Below are 19,191 nucleotides of genomic sequence, written 5' to 3' on the forward strand. Positions count from 1 at the left end.
TTACTTCCCCACACCCACCCACCCAAGTCTCCCCCCCACGTCACTGGGAGTGGGAAGGAATGAGCGAGCAGCGGCGTGGTGCTTAGTTGCTGGCTGGGGTTAAACCATGACAAGGCTAAATGCAGCCATCCACCACTCCACACTTACACAAAATTATTTTTCTTCTTAGAGGAGAATCATAGTAACTAGCATCTTCTGCTCTGCACCTCTGCATAGAAACCGATGTGTGTGAGAACACTGACTTCAGACATGAAGCATTCATAGCAACACTCAAGTGTTGATTCCAGAAGCTCCAGATTTTAAGGCCCACAGGAATCCTCTCTCCCCACTTCCTGCACGGCATAAGCCAGAAAATTCTCCCCATGATTCCTGCATCTGAGCCCAAAGCACCTGCACAGTCTATCTTCTCACTGCATCGAAGGACTCACCCACTTATTCTCATGGTTACCTATCCCTTTATCATTATGAATCACTTTAACATCAAATTGTCATGGGATGCTACTCTGTGTTGGCCTGCTACACTGAAGAGCCATCAAGTTCCCTGTTTACTCCAGTGAAAGTAACTCTGAACATCATCTTGACACTGGAGAGCTCAATTTTTCTCTCACATGGGCCTCTTAATGCTTTTTCAAACAAAATGGATACTATAATGGTTTTGTTTTGTTCTGTTTTTTTATAGAAACACTTTATTGCTGCAGTCAATAACCCTGTGTATCACACACAAATAACCAATTACAATTTAAGAAACTAAAAATAATTCTGCAAGTGGCAATACTGAGAAAACAAACACACATGAAAGGGTACAAAACTATACATTTAAGTTACTAGAAATTTACTAACTAAAAAATTCTGCAGAAGTGTGAAGTGTCTTGTATAAACTATACAACACATGCCAGTGTAAAGTTGTTTAACGTTATACAATTACCTATCTACAAATGTTTTACCTAAATACAAGATCAGCTGCAATTTTTAAACAGTTATCTTCTATACAAAGACAAGTGCTTTCAGTACTTCATTGGAATATACAGACACTGCAATATCTCAAAACTAAAAAATAATCACAAAATAAAACGTCCTGCCTAGAAGTTTTCTTTGCATATCTAATATAACGCTGTGAAAATCCAGCCAGCAATATCCTTGCTTTTGTATTTGCCCCGTTTCACCCACATTTGAGAGGAACCCAATGCAGAGTCACCGACCTCCATTTCATTGCTGGCCACAATCTCCACAGCGGACTACCCCAGAAATCTGTATCTTAACAAACTTCAGCTGTAGGAGAAATTTGGACCCACATCCAACTTTGTAATAGATACTTACCCAGCCAAACACAGGGCAGAAGTGTGGCCATATCCATGCATCACTATAAAGGTTTCTGAAGAGTGGCACCCCAAGCAGACCCCTTCCTTACAGCCACTAGTGGGACTGATGCTCTGATCAGTACAGGGGATTGGCAGAAGTGGGCTTGGACATGGAGTTACCATTGCTTCCCAGGACCTCCCAGGTACAGCACAGAGGCCTAGCACTTCTCTAACCCCTTGCAGGCTCAGTGTAACCTTCATCTAATCCCTCCTGCTGAAGCAAAGCCCATCTCAATGATGTTCAACCACAGGAAGCTGTCCTCAGGTCTGGCCACCTCTTCAGAACACAGGGCAACATTTGAAACACCACACCTGCTCCCAAAATACAGGGTTACAGTTGAAGAAAGTCCTGAGAATTCACAGGAATTTAACATCTCATGATCTCTTAAATGAGATCAACCTTCTGCACCACACACCTGTATTTCTAACGTAATGCATGTTCATGACCTGGAAGATATACCAAATATGACACGGCAGGAAAATTTCCTTGGCACAGCTGGTGCTTTTTTGGACAGGATTTAAGTCAACAGAATGGGAGTCTGGTCAGATGTCTAGGGCATGGGACATACCAGCAAAGGCTCTGGCAATCTAGGGAAGGGATCGTGGTAGATGGCATTAAGCCTATACTCCCTCATACTTAAATCCTGGTCTCAGAAAAGTCCCAAGTAACCTGTACTAACTTTGGCCAAGGAACAAGGACCAAAAAAAGTCAGACTTCTATTTCAGTCATTTCAAAAGCTGCCAGAAGGAAGTGTCGGAAAGCCTGGCCTGACGGGGTGGTCATTCCCCTTACTGACATATGGGTGGGAAGGACAGATCTCACCTGAGCTAGCATCAGTGCCTCCCAGCTGGAAGCTGAAAACAAGTCAACAGTATCTCCTTGAGGAGAAAGAAGGGAAAAGCACCATTCAGCCTTCTCACACCATTTGATGGCACCATGCAGAAGCAAAGAACTGCAGCTCCAGAAGCCCACTGTTAACACCAAGCAAGAATCAGCATGAAAAGTATGACCAGCATAAATGAAAACCCCTGACAGATGGATCTCTTCTGCAGCCCTTTCTGGTATGAGCATTCCTAAGCAGTATAAAGAGTTTAAATATTAGGCCTTAATTTTCCTTCAGAAAAGACCTGCTGGGAGAGGGAATGGTTAGCAGCAACACTGGCTAAAACAGTTTCATCCACAAATATTTTTCCCTAGATGATTTTGCTGGAGATGACTTTTCTTTCTAAATTAAGATACACAGGAGCACAGCAAAAGCCTTCAGCATCCTGAATACACTGAACACTAGCTGGCATGTGCCACATGGAGCTTCCAAAACACCAAATGAGATTTCACAATGTTTCACCAAGAATCACGTGTGACAGTGACTGAAGCAGGACCAGCACGCTGCAGTATGCCACATCAGCACTTGTCAGAACATCGGTCAGGCACCAGGGCCTCTCTGGTTTAATCTGGAGAACAAGCAGGTTTCACACCTGAACTTGTCCATTTTCATTTCACCTGCTGGCCACAGATTGGATGAGAATGCTCACAGCATCAGTCGGCAGCTGATTCTGTGCACCTCGCAGCTGTAACGTGAGCATCTCGCAGACATGTAAGCCAATTGGGCATTTCAGAAGAACATGATGAAGGTGTGCAAGACCTGATATTTAACCCACCTGAGTTTACCTAGTAAACCTTTTCACAGAACAAAATAGAAAACAAAACAAGACAGTGTATTATCTGGGTTCTCGTAATAGAAGAGGCTCACCCACAGCAGAGTTCAGGAAAGGGCCCGAGTAATTGCACTTTAAATTACGGCAGGCGTAGGCAACAAACTCTACCTGCGTATAGTCATGAAGACTGCTACCCTGATACTAGCAGGGTATGCAGGGTTTGTCTTCCTGGATCATGTAAGCATGGGACATCCTGACACCTAGCACAGTACACAAACCCACGCCAGTGCAGCTTTGCTACAACTGCCTAGAGGTCTGGGTATTTTAAAACATCCCAGGAACAAGGTACCATGTTGTTGTTCATGATGATCACAGCCAGTAAGCTTCAAGCATGAGATGATGCAGAAGCACGCACACATACACACGTTTTTCGTCCAACAGCTCTTAGAAACCACTGTCATGTGTTCTCTTACCATAGCCCCTTCTCTGCCTTCTTTTAAAATACTAATTTAGAAATAAATTAATACTACAGTTTAAGGAAAAAAAAAATCACTGATCTCTTACTGTTATTCTTTGGGAAGTCTTAAAGTAACTACTTTTATTATGAAAAGAACTTGCCCAATGAAAGTTGTACTTGAAAAAGACTAAGTAAAACCTGAACCAAAGCTGGGAATTTAGTTCAGTATCTCAACAAGAAAACTGAAGCTTTTACCTAACTGAGAAGTCCAGGCAACTCCTACTAAGACCAACCAGAAGATTATCATTGACTTTACAGAGATTAGATAGAGCTCAGGTAGGGAAAGTCAGCTTTCAAAAGCAGAGGCTTCATGTGCTGACTTTTCATGGGGCTTCATTTCTGCTCCAGTCACACTGAAACTTTGGTTAAATGAGGGCTTAAAGCTGGACAGTGGTTCAGTGAAGCAGATTGGTCAAGCGAATTACCAGCACACACCCTAGGCTTTCAGCAACTCTGTCTAAAGCCCTGCAAACAGATTTTAAAGCTGTCCCTCTCTTTTCATTAAGGCTGACTGATTAAAAAGCTAGTCCCAAATTCAAAAGCACAGACAAAACTATTCTCTGACCATGTAATGCATCACATCAGGACTAAAACCAGGCAGGTATTTTTACACTCATCCGCTTAATGCAATATTTATTTCCTAGACTTTGATCTCAGCATCTCCTCTGACAATGTCAAATTCTTGGGTAATTCACACATGACACAGCACTAAAGAAGGAAAACCAATTTCAGCTGTATTGACTAAGTATCTTTTTTTCCATAGCAGCTCACATTTTTACCAATATAGCAAGAAACCCTTTGCCAATGGTTTGGAATGAAAGTTACATCAGGTATATATGTGCAGGTGTGTTGATGGTCTGACCTGTTGGAAAAAAAACCCACAAAACCAATCCCCCAAACAGAGCACTGAAACCATTACGCATTGAAAATGAACACGGTACACATCCACTGTTCCCCATACACAAATCACAAGTGCAATCTCCTTTGAAAAAAATTGCTCCTCAAAGGAAACCCAAAGAGGCAGAGTTTTTTAGTGTTATGTTTAGTAAGATAATGTGGGCAAGTGGTGGAAATCACAGGTTGGAATTTTTTTAAATTTTTTTTTATAAGGCAAGAGGTTTATGTTCCAGAAGAATAGAGGGGGTAAAGAATGAAGAAATGTTTTGAAAATGACACATTCTTTCAAGTTTCATTCTCATTTGACACACATATTACAAAATAAAGATTTTTAAAAGTGCTATATGCTTTGTAAGTCTCATCACAATATGTAAAGCAAAATTTTACACCTGCTGCCTAAGAAAAAATGTTAGTGGCAGTGTTAGCAGTAGATTAGACTCTTGCTCTCTCATTTCCCTTAACATCTGGGACAACCTCCTTCAGCATGCTAAAGAACAAACAAACAAACAAACCCCACTCAACACATATTCCAGAATCATTTAGAGTCATCTTCTAAAGTAACAGACTCCCATGAAGTTGATGACAGTTCACTAGTGGCTTGCTTGATACCAAACCCAAGGCTCATTCTACCCAGTATCTTGTGGCTCTTTGATCAGCCAGTATGAGAGACTAAACATTGAGAGGTATGCAGCCATGATGACATTGACAGATATGCCAAGGGATTTAAAAAAAATTCCAACATAAAACAAATGTAAAAAAATTCATCCGCCAGCCCTCAGCTGTTAGCTGATTTTAAAAAGGTAGAGCAGTTTGCAGTAAACAATGATATTTTAAATCTTCAAGGACATACAGAAACAGCCCTCCCACCCAGCAATCAGACGTGAAGGATTTCTGCAGCACAGTCTTCTGGCTCTGTGTAATGTGAAGAGTTCGTGTCTGAATGGTGAACCCCAAGCATTTCTTTACTTTCGAAGTTTGGCTCCATTAGTGCAGGTTTTTCAAAAATATTCTTTTTGCTAGTTTCCGGACAGTTTTGTACATATATTACTCGGTTATAAGCTTTAAGTCTCTTCCACAGCTGTACGTACACTTTGCATTGTACATACATGAACAGAAGTCCTCCAGTGAAACCAATAGCCACAACCACCAGCTTAGTCCAAAATGGCCACTCTAAAATCCCTGGAAGAAAGAAAATTAAAAAAAAAAGAAGAAAAAGGACCTGGTCAATATTGGCTTGACTACATTGGATCTCTCAAAAACATCTTGTAAGGAACCTGTCACAGAGTTTGGGCCATGGAAACTATTCTTATTTTGCCATTTTTCATTTGGCCTTTTTTTTTTCCCCCTCAAGTCAAACACATGCAGACTTCTACTTCACATATCACATTTTCTCACCCACCAGAGCAAAACCAAAACAATTGATTCTCTGTGTCTGAGCCCTTGTGCAGCACAATTACAGAGTCAAGGCAACAGCCAGTAATACGTTTAGGTCCTTTTATACCTGTTTTTAAACAAAAATTGGATATGATTATGAAAGGGATTCTATGGCATCATTTCCTCTTCATAGCAGGAGATTCAACTCAGTGACCTAGGAAGTGTGTTCCACTCTGTGATCACACAGTACACAGAGTCTTTAAACTCAAAAGGGAATGATTGTTACCATCTAGCTTGACATGTTCGTTATGCAGACCAGACAATTTTATCTGCATCAGACCCAGTAACTTGTAGTTGAACCAGAGCATCTCTTCTGATGCAAAACTGCCAGTGTTGGAGAGGCTGAAGCATTCTGGCAAGCTTACCTTCTGTCATTAAAAATGACCACCATTACTTTTCCTGAATTTGTCTAGCTTGAAATTTTAGATACTGGATCTTTTTACATCTCCATCAACCACTTTTAAATGAGAGAGTATTCATTTTATACAACTTCTGCTTACATAGGTTCTGTATTCATGCAGCCTCTCTCCTCTTTAAAGATAAGCAGCATCATAAGATGCATATGAAACCATGCTGAACCACCCACTATCAGGTTTCTCAGAGAATAAAATCACGGCCTTCCAAGACTTCAGAGTTTTTACTGAGATACAGGCCAGTGTTCTTTTGGAAATGCAAGGTAGCATGGGAGGAATGAAAATATTTTAGTCCCAAAATACAAAGTCACTGCAGCGTGACTACTGATGAAATCCCACCCACGATTAATACCTGAACCTCTGATTCACAGGTGAGCTATCTGATGCCATCTGTCGGCAGTGACAGTATATGCTTGCCCCTGTGCAGACATGAATATATACCCACACACACTCCCCACATCTCCCAGCTCATTACAGCACTCCCCAGATTTAGTATCCAAATGAAGGGAGCAAAAGAGGCACTGTAACATGTACTAAATATTCACACTATTCCTCCTATTCATGTTCATCTAATATATTTATCGGCTAAAATAACCTGGAGCCAATAAACCTTTGAAAGCATATGCCTTTCACTATCACATGGAAACCTTATGCTGAAAGGCCAACAATTTTCACTGTACATGGCAGAGGTGGGGTTGGATGGAAAAGAAACTAAAAGATTGCGTTCAAAGCAGCTTCCTGACGGAAGTCATGAACAATCAAATTACAGCCCAAATGAGAAATGACAGCAAAACTCTTCAGTTTGAAGTGTGATTCTGCTCTGAAGAGACTGTAAGAGCTCTGTGGATTTGTAGGTTTATTGATGCTTAGCCACCTCCCCAGATGATGCTCTTCAATCAGCAGCAAAACATTTTCCACCTGCATGTCTAGTTGGCATGCAATGCTCTGTGAGCAAGGACAACTTAGCCTCTAATGGCTCCCAGCCTTGGTAGATACCCTGTCCCTTCTATCCCCACCTTCAGGGACAGCTCAGCTGCCTAAGAAACAGTTCTGTGATAGCTGCAAATTTGCAGCCCAGCATACCCAGGTAAACAGATTTTAGTTTGCTAAGGTTACAGCTGGCATACTAAAGAAAATCTACTATTCAAGAAGTTAAGACATCCCTGCAGTGGGGTGGCAGCCACTACATGAATTGCAGTGCACCTCATCTCAGTTGTGTGAACTGGAGTCCTAAGAATCAACCTGAATTTCTTCTGCTTCAAGCACAACCAGTCATAAAAATTTCTGCAGTCTAACATGGCTCTCACAGGAAACTTTTGCTAACCCACCTCACAGATGACCGAAGAGAAAGTAAACCCTGTTGATTTATCTCAAAGATTTGAATTTAGGTTCCTCTTACTTCTCTTTTTGAAAACCGTTCTGGTTTTGCCCAGTTAAAAGGTAGCCACAGCAGCAAACAAACAAATGCTTACGTCCTTATCTGCTCAGTAAGTGTTCCAATTCAAAACTAAATTAGCTAAGGCAGAGTAATTTTGTGTCTGGCTACAGTGGATTAGTTCTCATATCTGTGCGTTTCACAAGTGCAAACTAAACTGACTGAAATAGACTTACAAAGCACCCAAAGATGAATTTACACTGATTTAACTAAATAATTTTAGAACTGTGCTTTTAAAGCAACCCAACCTCAGGCTAAAGCTGACTAGTCGTATAAACATTACCTGCATACTCATGCTCCGCATCCTCTCTGCATTCAGGACAAATAATTATTCCGAGACTAAGTGGGAAGATAAGCAAGTAACATACCAGTAGTCTGTCCCTGTTTAATCTCTTCAGCGGTCCTGTCTATCAGGACATAGAGAGACCACACAACGCAGGTGATGGCAATGATATGGAATGTTACAGAGCACATGATCTTCCTCCTCTCACTGGCCGTCATCTGCAGCTTCTCCCACTGGCAAGAAACCCAGAAGCAGAGCAAGAAATTAGGTGTTTATTGTAGTTACTAGAGAGTATAAAAAGAGAACATTAATAAGAACAAAAACCAGGCAGGAGACCAGTTTCCTCCTAACTCGGATTTTAAAAGTCAGACGGCATTATGGCTCTGACCCCAGCACGTGTGCGATGGCTGGCAGCTCGCCCTGCTCTGATGGGAGCCATCCTGGCACCGGAGGGGATCCCCAGCGCTCAGCTCCCATCCGGAGCCTCGGCACGATGTCATCACACCCTGCTTACCCACACAGGGGCAGCTCCAGCACAGAGGGACCCTAACGCAAAGCCTCGTGCAGCACAAGCAAGGCAGCTCCTTCGTGTGTTCCCCACTCAACAGCAGGTACCCACAGTCACAGCTGAGCATTGTGAGTGGCAAAGGGCACCCTTGCTCAGGCAGGTGTTCAATAAAACACTGCCATAAAAGTGGTACATGATCTGATTGACCAGCGCATGTAAGACATCTCACGCTGAGCTCTGTTAGAGTCCCTCGGTGCACAGTCAAAGCTGTTTAGCTCTCAGCTCAAGGCTGTTTAGTTCTCACCTCCTGCCTCTGGGGGTTTCATTCAATCCTCACGTATATTTAACACTACTTACAGCAGCGACACCCATACTTTATTTTCAGTGTTTCAAATGCACTTAAATACACGTGCCCTAAGAATATACAGTAAAACTGGGATGACAGCTTTTGTAAGTGAGAGGATGCAGCAAATTAAATCCCCAGACCTGCATCTATCAATAATGTTTATACAGCCCAAATAGAAACCAAAGTCATGTTGCTGTCATTTAAGAAAGATACAAAGAAACTAGAAAATTATTATAGATGCTTCTAATAATGCAAGGAATTGTTCAAAACCAGCTTTTATTTTTTTTACCTGAGACACCCAGAAGCTTTTTTTTTTTTAATTATTTTTTGGCAATTTCCCCTATGTATATGATGAAAGTTTTTGCATGTGGGATACACATCCCTCAGCAGGTCTGCTTGGAACAGAGAGCTGATGGGCTTGTCTCACACTTTCACAAAATATATGCTGGGGCACATGCGTTTCTAGAGAGGTGCATGTGATGTCTCCTAGAATAATTTGTAGAAAAAGAGGACTTTGAAAAGGAGGAATAATGTGGAAGAGAGCAAGGATGACCTGACTAGTATAATTGAGATCATCCACTATGTTGAATTATTCTTTCCACTGCTACAAATACAAGAATGACTGAAACATGAAACAGACTTTGTGATCATCTCTGTCTTGCCAACAGTTCTGTGGCAGTCTCTGTCTTGCCAACAGCTCTGTAGGCATCCAAATCTCATCATGGCACATGAATTGAAGACTTCCAGCAATGACATGCTAGACTCATGTCATGCTAGAAAGCTACATCCTTTCACTCTTCTTAGAAAAAAATGGGACAAAACATTCCCTTTGGATGTTGTATTTTAAACAGAAAATCGCTTTTGCATCTAAACAAAGGTGTTTACTTTTGATAAAAAGTATAAATTAATTAATTTATTTTGTCAAAAACTAAGCATGTGAAATGTATTTGTGAATGCTTTTACAGAGCCAGAAGGACTTGTGTTATGACTAATTTATATTTCTGTTTTCTGCTCCACACCTTGAGCTCTTCTGCTGGACAACACCCCCTGTGAACTGCTGGCTCCACACCAAACCAACCTGCACCACCTCCTCTCTTCAAGAGATATGACTGCACAGCAAAAGAGAAGATATTCTGCAAACTATGCATTAGCCTAGAGAAGAAACTAGAATCTGTAGGTCCCTGCTGCATTATTCCAATGACACATCATGTGGCATTTTCCAGTTAAAATACTCAGCACTTCTGGGTTTTTGAAGTGTTAAAACAAAAAAAAAATCAGTAGAAAATTTAGATTTAATGTCTTCTTTTTCTCCATTGAAATCTTAAAATGGAGCATCCCTCTCTTGTCATACCTCATCTTCACTTGAACCATGACACATTGTTGTTTCTCATCCTCTTGCCTTAGTAACAGCAGTTGAACAGCCCAATGCTGCGATACAACCTTAAGATGCTGAGGAAGTTTAATTCCATTTCTACCCTACAGACAAGCGCAAGCCCTATTATTTGTCCCATCCTGTTCATAATTACCAGTTCCAGGCTGTTTTCTCCTGACTGACAGGATAACATAAAGGCTGAGTTGAAGATACAGAGGCAACTTATCTTCTGGCTGCAGCTGAACCTCTAAAAAGACTCTTTAGATATATTTGAGACATAAATTCCTTCTTCTCCTTCTGTTTATGGCTCTGTCCCTACCTTCTGGCATCTGGTCTCTTTCCCACAGGTGACCTGTTCAGATACAACTAATGATGCTGAGTGACTCATTTCTGAAGGTGCTGAACAGCTTTTTCTCACAGGGCACAAATAGTCAGAAAATGTTTCCCGCCCACTCCAGGCAGAGAAAGCACAGAAAACAGCAGCCAATTGCCAATTATAGCAACTTTTTTTTACTTGGGATTCTCTAGAGTAATTTTTTAATGTCCTATGGCTGGGCTGTGCAAAGTACTGTCTGTGCAGATAACAGCTCACAGGTACTACACTCCATGCCAAGGGGCTACCAAGGAAAAACCTGTGGTTCTTAGAAGGCAACGATTCACCGCAGTCATAAGCAGACGTCGTCCTATCAACTGGCTGTGCTAAGCTATATACTTTGCAGACTGTACATCTCTGTAAAAAAATAACAGGTATTTGAAATCTGCTCTATTTTCTGCTGGGAGTCACTTTTAGGAATTGGACAAGTTCTCATAACAGCTTTTGGATGGCTGCAGTCCAGACTTCCCACCCTGCATAATTTAGGCTCATCATAATTGAATTTAGTGTTTCTCATTTTATTTTAGTTCCAGATGGAGGTTATTGTTACTAACCTCTTCCACTTTGGTAGACATGGCAAGATTTGTCTGTGCTAAGAATACCAGTGACTTCCATCTCAAAATCCTGATTGTAAGGAACAACTGAAATTGAAAGCCCAGAGGATGTGGGAGAACAAAAAGGATACAAGCGCAAAACTGGCCTTACAATACAAGTAGCATTTAATATCTATACTTGTAAGTCACCAGATTTATGAAAGGTACTTTTCTAAAAAATAAAAATACAGGTTCTAGCAACCTGAAGTACTAAAACCTAGTCATTCAATGTCTAAGAAAAGGTAAAAATGAAAACACATTTATTAGTGAACCTTCTTCTACTTACACTGTGATATTTTCACTAAAATAGGTTTGCTTCTTTAGAAAGAAAAAAAGCTACAAATTTTAACCAAGTTACACTTAGAAAGTGTGATTTAAATTAAGTTTAACCTGAAATCCTCATATTTTCAAGAGAACTTAAAAGCCACTTAAGATCTTGGAGCAGCAAACTAAAGCAGGTAACAAAAATACAAAACTCCATATTTAAAAAAAAAAAAGGGTATAATTGCAGAGCAAATGCCTTTGTGCATCAGCTCTAAAATGTAACTTTAAAGAAAAAAATCAGGTTGCTGCATGCACATATGTATATATGTGTGTGTATGTACATACATTTACACACAGATTGCTGCCAGGCAACAACAGCTAACTCTCAGAGCTGGATTCCACTGATGTTGAATTTGCCAGGCTGAGTGTTAACTTAAATCCTTTTGTACCTATACAAAACTGACCAGACTTACTAAGGAGCCAGAGAAACATGATAAATACGTGGGGAGTGCTGCAGGCTCATGGGCAAGGACAGCCTCTTTTCAGAGTGGATCTGTGTTTAACAAAGCATTTCCTTGGGGGAGCAGGTCTTGTGCCTACCTTTCGCAAAGGCTTCAGTTTTGTCTCCATGATGAACTCATACTTGCACAGTTCACAACATCGCGTATCTGAGCTCTTGATCCATTGCTGCAGGCAGGCTTGGTGCACAAAATGAAGACTTCCCGTGCAGTGACAGGGGGTAATCAAAGGGCTCTCATCATCTCCTTCACAGTGACATATCCTGAATCAGAAGCAAAGTTGCTCATTAGGAGAAGAGGAAGCAAGAAAGGATGTGGAAGAGGCATGTGATCTGTGATCACACACGGTTGTCCATTGAGGATCCACAGACATACATATCAAAGGCATGTATTCCATAAAGGAGCTAAAACTAAAGAACTCCATTGCTGCGCAAGCACACAGACAGGCACAAAATAATTGAGCACAGACACTGCTAACTAGACAGCTGCTTTCTAATAGATGAGGCGGACACACAGAGCCTGACAGAAATGCAATATCCAAAAGAAAAAACAGGGTAAGAAATGACAACGCTTCATCTAGAACAATAGCACTTAACTGAAAATAGCATTTAAACATATCAGACAGCACTTCCCAAGACAAAATATGCACAGAGAGGTACAGCTACTCATGGATTAGGATCTGAAACAGAAGATAACACAAAATTCCCAAACCAATGGGGAAACAGCCCACCCCAGTATCATGAAGAGTTAATTTAGACAGCCTGGATTTTGCACAAGAGAAGTGATTATTTCTAGTGCCAATTGCTAAGAGACAGATCCACACTGCAAAGCTGTAGCACTGAATCTCCCCAAAATACACATACTCTAAACGGACTAATGTTTTTGCTTTCCAGTTCTTACTTTGCAAGAGCTGCTAAGGAAGCATCAGCTCTGCAAAATTCCCCATTTCCCTCACAGCCTAACTGTGCAGACAGCAAGGACACCCGATATAGTGTTACTAGGAGGTGCTGGCATTTAATTTCCAGCTTCAATTTACACAGAACCCTTGGGTTGCATCAAACATCACTAAGTCCTTCTAACCATGTGGAAGAGGTCATGAATTGAAAGGGGGTGGTAAGGAGCTCAGGGAATGAATGTAAGTTACTAAGCATATGTGAAGTACATCCTGGCATGCTGCCATCCCTGTCTATTACTGAAATCTCTTACTGATGTGTAGCATCTTGCCTCTTGCAACCTTGCTGATAGCTGGCAAGTGGAAATGAAGGTGTGGGTGGATTACAACAGCATCTTGTTGATGACAAGCCAGTACAGAACTAGATTTTGCTGGTAATGAGGGGGAAAACAAATAATATTGGCAAGTACTAACAAAGCCAGCTTCAGAAAGTGCTGTCAGGGAAGAGAAAGGTTAGGACAGTAAAATGCTAGGTAGAGGGTTGGGATGTTTGCTCCTGTACTTGCCGACTCCTGCTCCTCAGCCACATTTTGGAGCTGGGATGGGGCAGATCTGCAGACAAGTCACCATGAAGACAGTCCAGAGCTAGCTGTTCCCACCGCCTGTGCACATGATTAATCCTCTGTAGTTGGAACAAGGACACCCATCCTTTTTGGATCTCACACTATGGACATCACACAGGCCCACTGCTAACACCCAGCACTCAGATCCCCCTGTCGACTAAGGTATCCAGAATGTCCTTTACAAATAAAAGAGTGTGGTGGGATACAAACTGTGAGGAAAAGGTGGGGAAAAAAATAAATTTTAAGCTATATTGACCTGATCTCAGAAGCAATTTTCAAACAGTGTTCTCCTGATTCCCCACCCTCCGACCAAACCAGCAGTGACTGTCAGGACAACACATTGCTCATTAAAAGCTAAGACATGTTCAGCTTGGCCTTTAATATGCATAGCTGATTCTCTCCTGATATTCCCAGTTTGGGCACTGATAACAGAAAAATACCATCTCAGAACCCCAAACCTGAAACAAATTGCAAGAGAATTTATTTGACTCCAAAGGAAATTCTTTTGCTTAGTAGCCTTATTATGTGCATCAGAGGGGTGAAGGACAGCAGAGAGAAGGCTGCATGCTTCAAATTGCACATATTAAAGCAAGGTGACAGGGTGAAAGAAAAGACAGAAACAGCACAAAGGCAGGGGAAAGCAGAACGGTCACCACCGCACATGGGAGGGCTTGAAGGTAGGTGGTTCTCTGGTAAACCAACCTGCAGGTATCCCCCGATGTGGACACAGGGGAGAGAGGGGGGAATTTTTCTGAGGGGGGGGAAGGGCAGTCAAGGTCACTGTCCTTCTCAACTGAACAGAGTGGTGCCCGTTGCTCTTTGGTTTTCAATTTCACTGAGGTGCTGTCCTCAAAGACGTCATCGTCTCCCATATCATCAGAGCAGAAGTCCGTGCTTTCCACCAGCACGCTGGAGGATTTCTCAGCTTGGAAGTGACTGGAATAGCTCTCCAGTTCATGGAACTTATGCAGGCTGCTGGTGCTGGAGGTGTGGGAGAAGGAAAAAAGGTAACGCAACAGTTTTTTGCTCCTTGAGGTGTCATGGTCCACTTTGTCCTCCAGCAAGGGGATATGTACAGCGCTGTGGTTCTCTGCTCCTCCTGATGCACTCGAGTAGTTGGAAAGGGAAGGGATATAGGAGTGCTTAGAATTGCTAAAAGAAAGAGGCCTGAGATTCAGCGGTTTCCTCTCTTTAAGATGAAATTTGTTAATCCTTAAACACTGCTCTTGAGTCAGGGTCAATTTGCCTTCTGAGTGTGTTCGCTCCACATAGTCAAAGCACTCACTGGTGCTCTGTGCCTTCTGGTCCACGTCATTGAGGGACTTGGAGAATTTCAGAGTGCGGGTAGGCTTTATATTCTTAGCAGACCTGAGTGCCTGGCCCCGATCCTGCCCACAGGAGTTTCTCTTTGCTGCATGTAACGTGTCCTGACAGATTACTGTCACAGTGACCCCTTGTGTCAGAGGGCTCTGGCAGTGAGGATTTTTCAAGACAACAGCAGACTGCACTGGACTGTGATGACAACACTCAGAAAACACTGCACTGGAACTGCATGCAGAACAGTGGAATAAAAGCACAGAAAGTAAAAAACAATTACATAAGAGAACACATATAATTAAAAGTGAAGAAATGAGAATTATGGCTAGTGTGGGAATGGCAAACATAGCAGGGCCAAACAGTCAGTGGGATTCAATGAAGCAGTGTTAGACAGCAGTTGAGTCAAACAAATGGGATGCTTCATATGGGAACCCCACATAGCTTACTTCCCCACACACGTGCTTTTTCAGTTGGTTTTTTTTTTTCCTTAAGTTGAACCTCACATGAGCCTCACTGTAGCCATGCAAACAACACACTTTACCTGCAGATGTCCTGGTTGGATGGTGTAACAGAAGTCCGAGAGAAGCTATGAGGGGCAGAGATAGAGGTTGGACTTCCAGCCTGCAGTGAAATTAAAACAAACAAACAAAAAGAAGCAAGTCACAAGTTGGAAGAGTTTGGTATGCACAGCAATCACCAGGATTAAACACAGCATACGGAGTCAGATATCACTCTACATCAGATATTCAAGGGCTAGTTGCAATAAAGTGGCTTAACTGTCAAATGCTAGAAAGGGAGGTCATACAGCCTCATCCTGGGAAAAAGTAGTAATCAGAACAGAAATGTCTTCCCCCAAGGTCAAATGCAGCCATCTCTGGAGCGGAACCTGCCAGCTGTCAAACATTGCACAGAACAATAGCTCAGGAAATGAGCAATGCTACGGTAATTAGAATAATTAGATGTAGGTGTGTGTATAGACTGGTTGGAATTTAGCTACCACATAATAGCTAATCCTTCCATTTATAATGATGACAAGAGATTAGAGGCTTGGGGCTTTTTTCTTCACAAGACAGAACTGTCAGTAATTCAGTAACTCAAATGCTATTTGGGGACTTACTTTCCATATTAGCATATGCACATGAGCACCTGCCAAACCAGACCATTCCCTGAAGTACTCTTTGTACTTTGCAAGGCCTTTCATCCAGCTCTTACTCTGACAGGGTCTTCCACCTACTTGGAGAAGAGGTGTGGCAGCAGTCACGTTTCTAAGACCCAGCAAGAGCACAGTGAGAAATAGGGTAACTGAAGAATTCAGAATTCAGCTGAACTAATTAAAAAAAATAGAGCTAAGCTCTTGGCACATTTCACACTTAATAGACAAGCCTCTAAAATCAATATAGTAAGAACCATCATTGTCTCAGTGCTGGGACTTGATGGGCTATTATCATAGGCCTTTTCTGCCGCTATATTCTGGGGTTCACTAACAGAAAATTCTCGACTCTTCCTAGAGGTTTTGGTGAGGAGAAGACCTGTGTTGATAACCTCATAATAGAGAATCTTTAAACCTGGTTCTTCCATGTTCCAGAGCTGCTGGATAGGCTGTGCCGCTCACCCACTGCTGCAAAACACCGCCTGCATTTCAAAATTCAAACAAAGGTTTACAGCTCTTTTGATCTGCAAAGGAAAACCTGAAACCCAGGAAGGAACAATGCAATCAGCGCAAGTGTCAACACCACACTGGGCTGCACAAAAACCAGCAGAGCCAGCACAGACCTGGGCCAGGCAAGCACACAAAGCCAGACTAGGAGAAACCTCAGGTCACAAAAGGTGTGTTGCCACAAAAGCACGCTGTGCCCAGCCCTGTACTTAAGCTTGAGACGCCAGAGCTAGCTCAGTCATCACTGCTTTGACGGTCTCTGCTCATGGTGCAACACACACACACTGCATCTGTCTCACTGAATTTATTAAAAGCCCCTATGGTATATTTCAACAAGGCCGCTGCAGGCTTTTACATTCTCATAGCAAAAGCAAGGTTCCTTGTCACACAATATACTCTTCTTTCTTTGTGAGAGAAGATGGGTGTACTAGAATACACGTTACTTTATAAATACAAATACAACCATCATCTTCCATGTTACAGGACTCATCTGTTAAGGTTTTGTTTCTCTATCCAACAGCACTACAGAGCAATGTATCTGATCTCACATTGGGATGCCTCAGGTGCACCAAACCTGAAAAAACAGGTATCCATTTACAGCTGGGTCTGCAAGAGTCAAGGGCAAGACTCACACACCTCGATCCGTAGCAAGACACTGTAACTTATTTCCCATTCTACCCAGCTAGGTACATGTACAGAATAAAACCCAAGAGAATAACCTTGGGCCAGAAAGCAAACTGAACTATGTTATGACTGTGACAAAACAAATTAAAGACTTAAAGATCAATTATTGGCTTCATCCTGGAAACTATGGTTCTTTACATTTTACACCACTTGCACATGTTAACGATACAGGATGCTGATCATGCAGTAAGGTGAATTCAGCTATTACTTGGAAATTTGGTCTCTATTTAATGCTTAACCTCGCCTAAAAGCAGGTACATCTCTGACTTCAAATCCTATCTTTTACAGAGTTTGTGCAGTAATTACTTTTTTTTTTAAAGAAAGACTGGCAAATTAGTGAAAGACCTGACACACTATAATCTGCTGCTATAATTACACAAATGAAAATTAATAAGACTTAAATAATTAATTATTTTAAAAGACACATTTAGCAATCTTCTAAAACCAAAATATTGAATCAGTAAAACAGCATGTTGCATTCTGCCATGGAAACAGAGCCCTATATTGTTGGAGCTGAAGTCACAAATCAATTAATAAATCTGTCTCAGGTTTTATGTTATGAGCAAAGCACAGAAGGCAACCTGCTTATAATGAATCCAATCTCTCTACTCCTTCACTTTAGCAATGAAGCTTTACAATAAAAGAGACAGCAGTATATATGATGTGACAATCTAATAGCAGATGACTAGACTCAATGATCCAAAATTTCCCTTCTGAAACCATGTTACTGGTTTCTTGATCCAATTGCCTGGCACCTAGACAGTGTCAAAGTCTCACCACTTGGGATATCAAAAGGCTGCAACAAACAAGAAATTGTGGAATTTCATTTGCATTTGAAGCTTACTATTCTGTTTCTAGATGCCAGCACTGTTCAGGACACCTTGCGAAAACCCCACATCTGAGGCACATTTCCTTTTCCTCCTATCTTTCTGCTTAAAAACAGGAGGTCTGTTGCTCCATCTTCATACGTAATGCAAATGCAACCAAAATATGAACAGAAGTTAACACGCTTGGAAAGGCACCACAATGTGGAACAATAAAACAGTGGAGAAGTTACGCCCCACCCTCAGTTTAAGCTAACGTAAACTGTGGCGACCACCAAAAGCCATGGTTCAATGAGCCTCCAATCACTCATTCTGCCCTCCCTTCCTCCCATGCTTTTTGCTCGTGAAACTATTTACACAACTGCATTGCAAATCAGATTAGGATAGCGAGGTGGGGTAAAACTAACCACTTCTTTCACTGAGCTTGTTTAATGCCAGTCACTTCCCTAGCTTCAGCTGCTGAAGGAACATCAGTTGGTTAGAGCAATAAGCCTCTAATGGCAAGGCATAATGCACTGACAAGAGAAGAGCATAGTAAAATGCAAGGTGCTGCCAAGAGCCCAAGAAGTAAGTTCTGCCAGGTCTAGAAGCAGAGGTGCATGCAGCTGATGCTGGCCAGTCCACACAGCTTGGCTGGGTTTACCAACTCAGACGCAGCAGCTATCAGGCAGAGAGGTGCCACAGAAAAGAAGAAACACTGGCAGCCTTGGGCCAGAACAGGGCAACAAAGAGGGAATGTGATGGTTGAATGTAACAGAGAGGCGGATCCAGCTAGCTTGGAGCTCTGACGTTGCTCCCATCCAAGGCTCAGCCCTGAAGAGGCTGGGAAAATAAGCAATCAAAGCCTTCACCACACTAGCTTCTGGCACACACACCATCCTTAATGCCCCAGCAGCAGCCTCACAAGTAGCAGCACCTTTGGTTGAAAGCCACTTATTATGGCAATAGCAGTAGTAGGTTTTAAAGCACTCCTTGTCATAGGAGGTTTGTGCCACGCTCATTATGTGATGGGTAGCCTAAGCCTTGACATCCTGAATTCAACCCTTCCAACACCAGAATCACTTGCTGAATCTCTGTGGACTTTCATGCCTTTTGCATGGAGAAATATCACCTCCAATGACAAGCCCTGGCGCTATATGCTAAGTGAGTTACCCTGTACAGCCCGACTGGTTGCCTAAAGTAACTCAGGACTAAAGGTCAATAGTTAGTTAATTGTGTATATTGACA

The 19,191-nt window shown here is 42.0% G+C and overlaps 1 protein-coding gene across 7 annotated transcripts in view; it reads right to left on the minus strand.

The window, feature by feature from the left end:
- Nucleotides 1-653: 653 nt before the first annotated feature.
- Nucleotides 654-19,191, minus strand: part of MARCHF8 (membrane associated ring-CH-type finger 8) — a 103,263-nt gene continuing 84,725 nt past the window's right edge. For 5 of the 7 annotated variants that reach the window (XM_049810973.1, XM_049810972.1, XM_049810970.1 and 2 more), the window contains 5 exons: nucleotides 15,341-15,420; nucleotides 14,185-15,030; nucleotides 12,050-12,230; nucleotides 8,079-8,226; nucleotides 654-5,607 (listed from right to left, as the gene is read on the minus strand). In XM_049810973.1, coding sequence (XP_049666930.1) covers nucleotides 5,303-5,607; nucleotides 8,079-8,226; nucleotides 12,050-12,230; nucleotides 14,185-15,030; nucleotides 15,341-15,420 — 1,560 coding nt within the window. In that variant the 3' untranslated portion in view covers nucleotides 654-5,302. The remainder of the gene's footprint in view (nucleotides 5,608-8,078; nucleotides 8,227-12,049; nucleotides 12,231-14,184; nucleotides 15,031-15,340; nucleotides 15,421-19,191) is intronic. The other 2 variants (XM_049810976.1, XM_049810975.1) reach the window with 1 other exon arrangement.

This window comes from Accipiter gentilis, chromosome 9 (assembly GCF_929443795.1).
Source record: "Accipiter gentilis chromosome 9, bAccGen1.1, whole genome shotgun sequence".
Lineage (NCBI taxonomy): Eukaryota > Metazoa > Chordata > Aves > Accipitriformes > Accipitridae > Astur > Astur gentilis.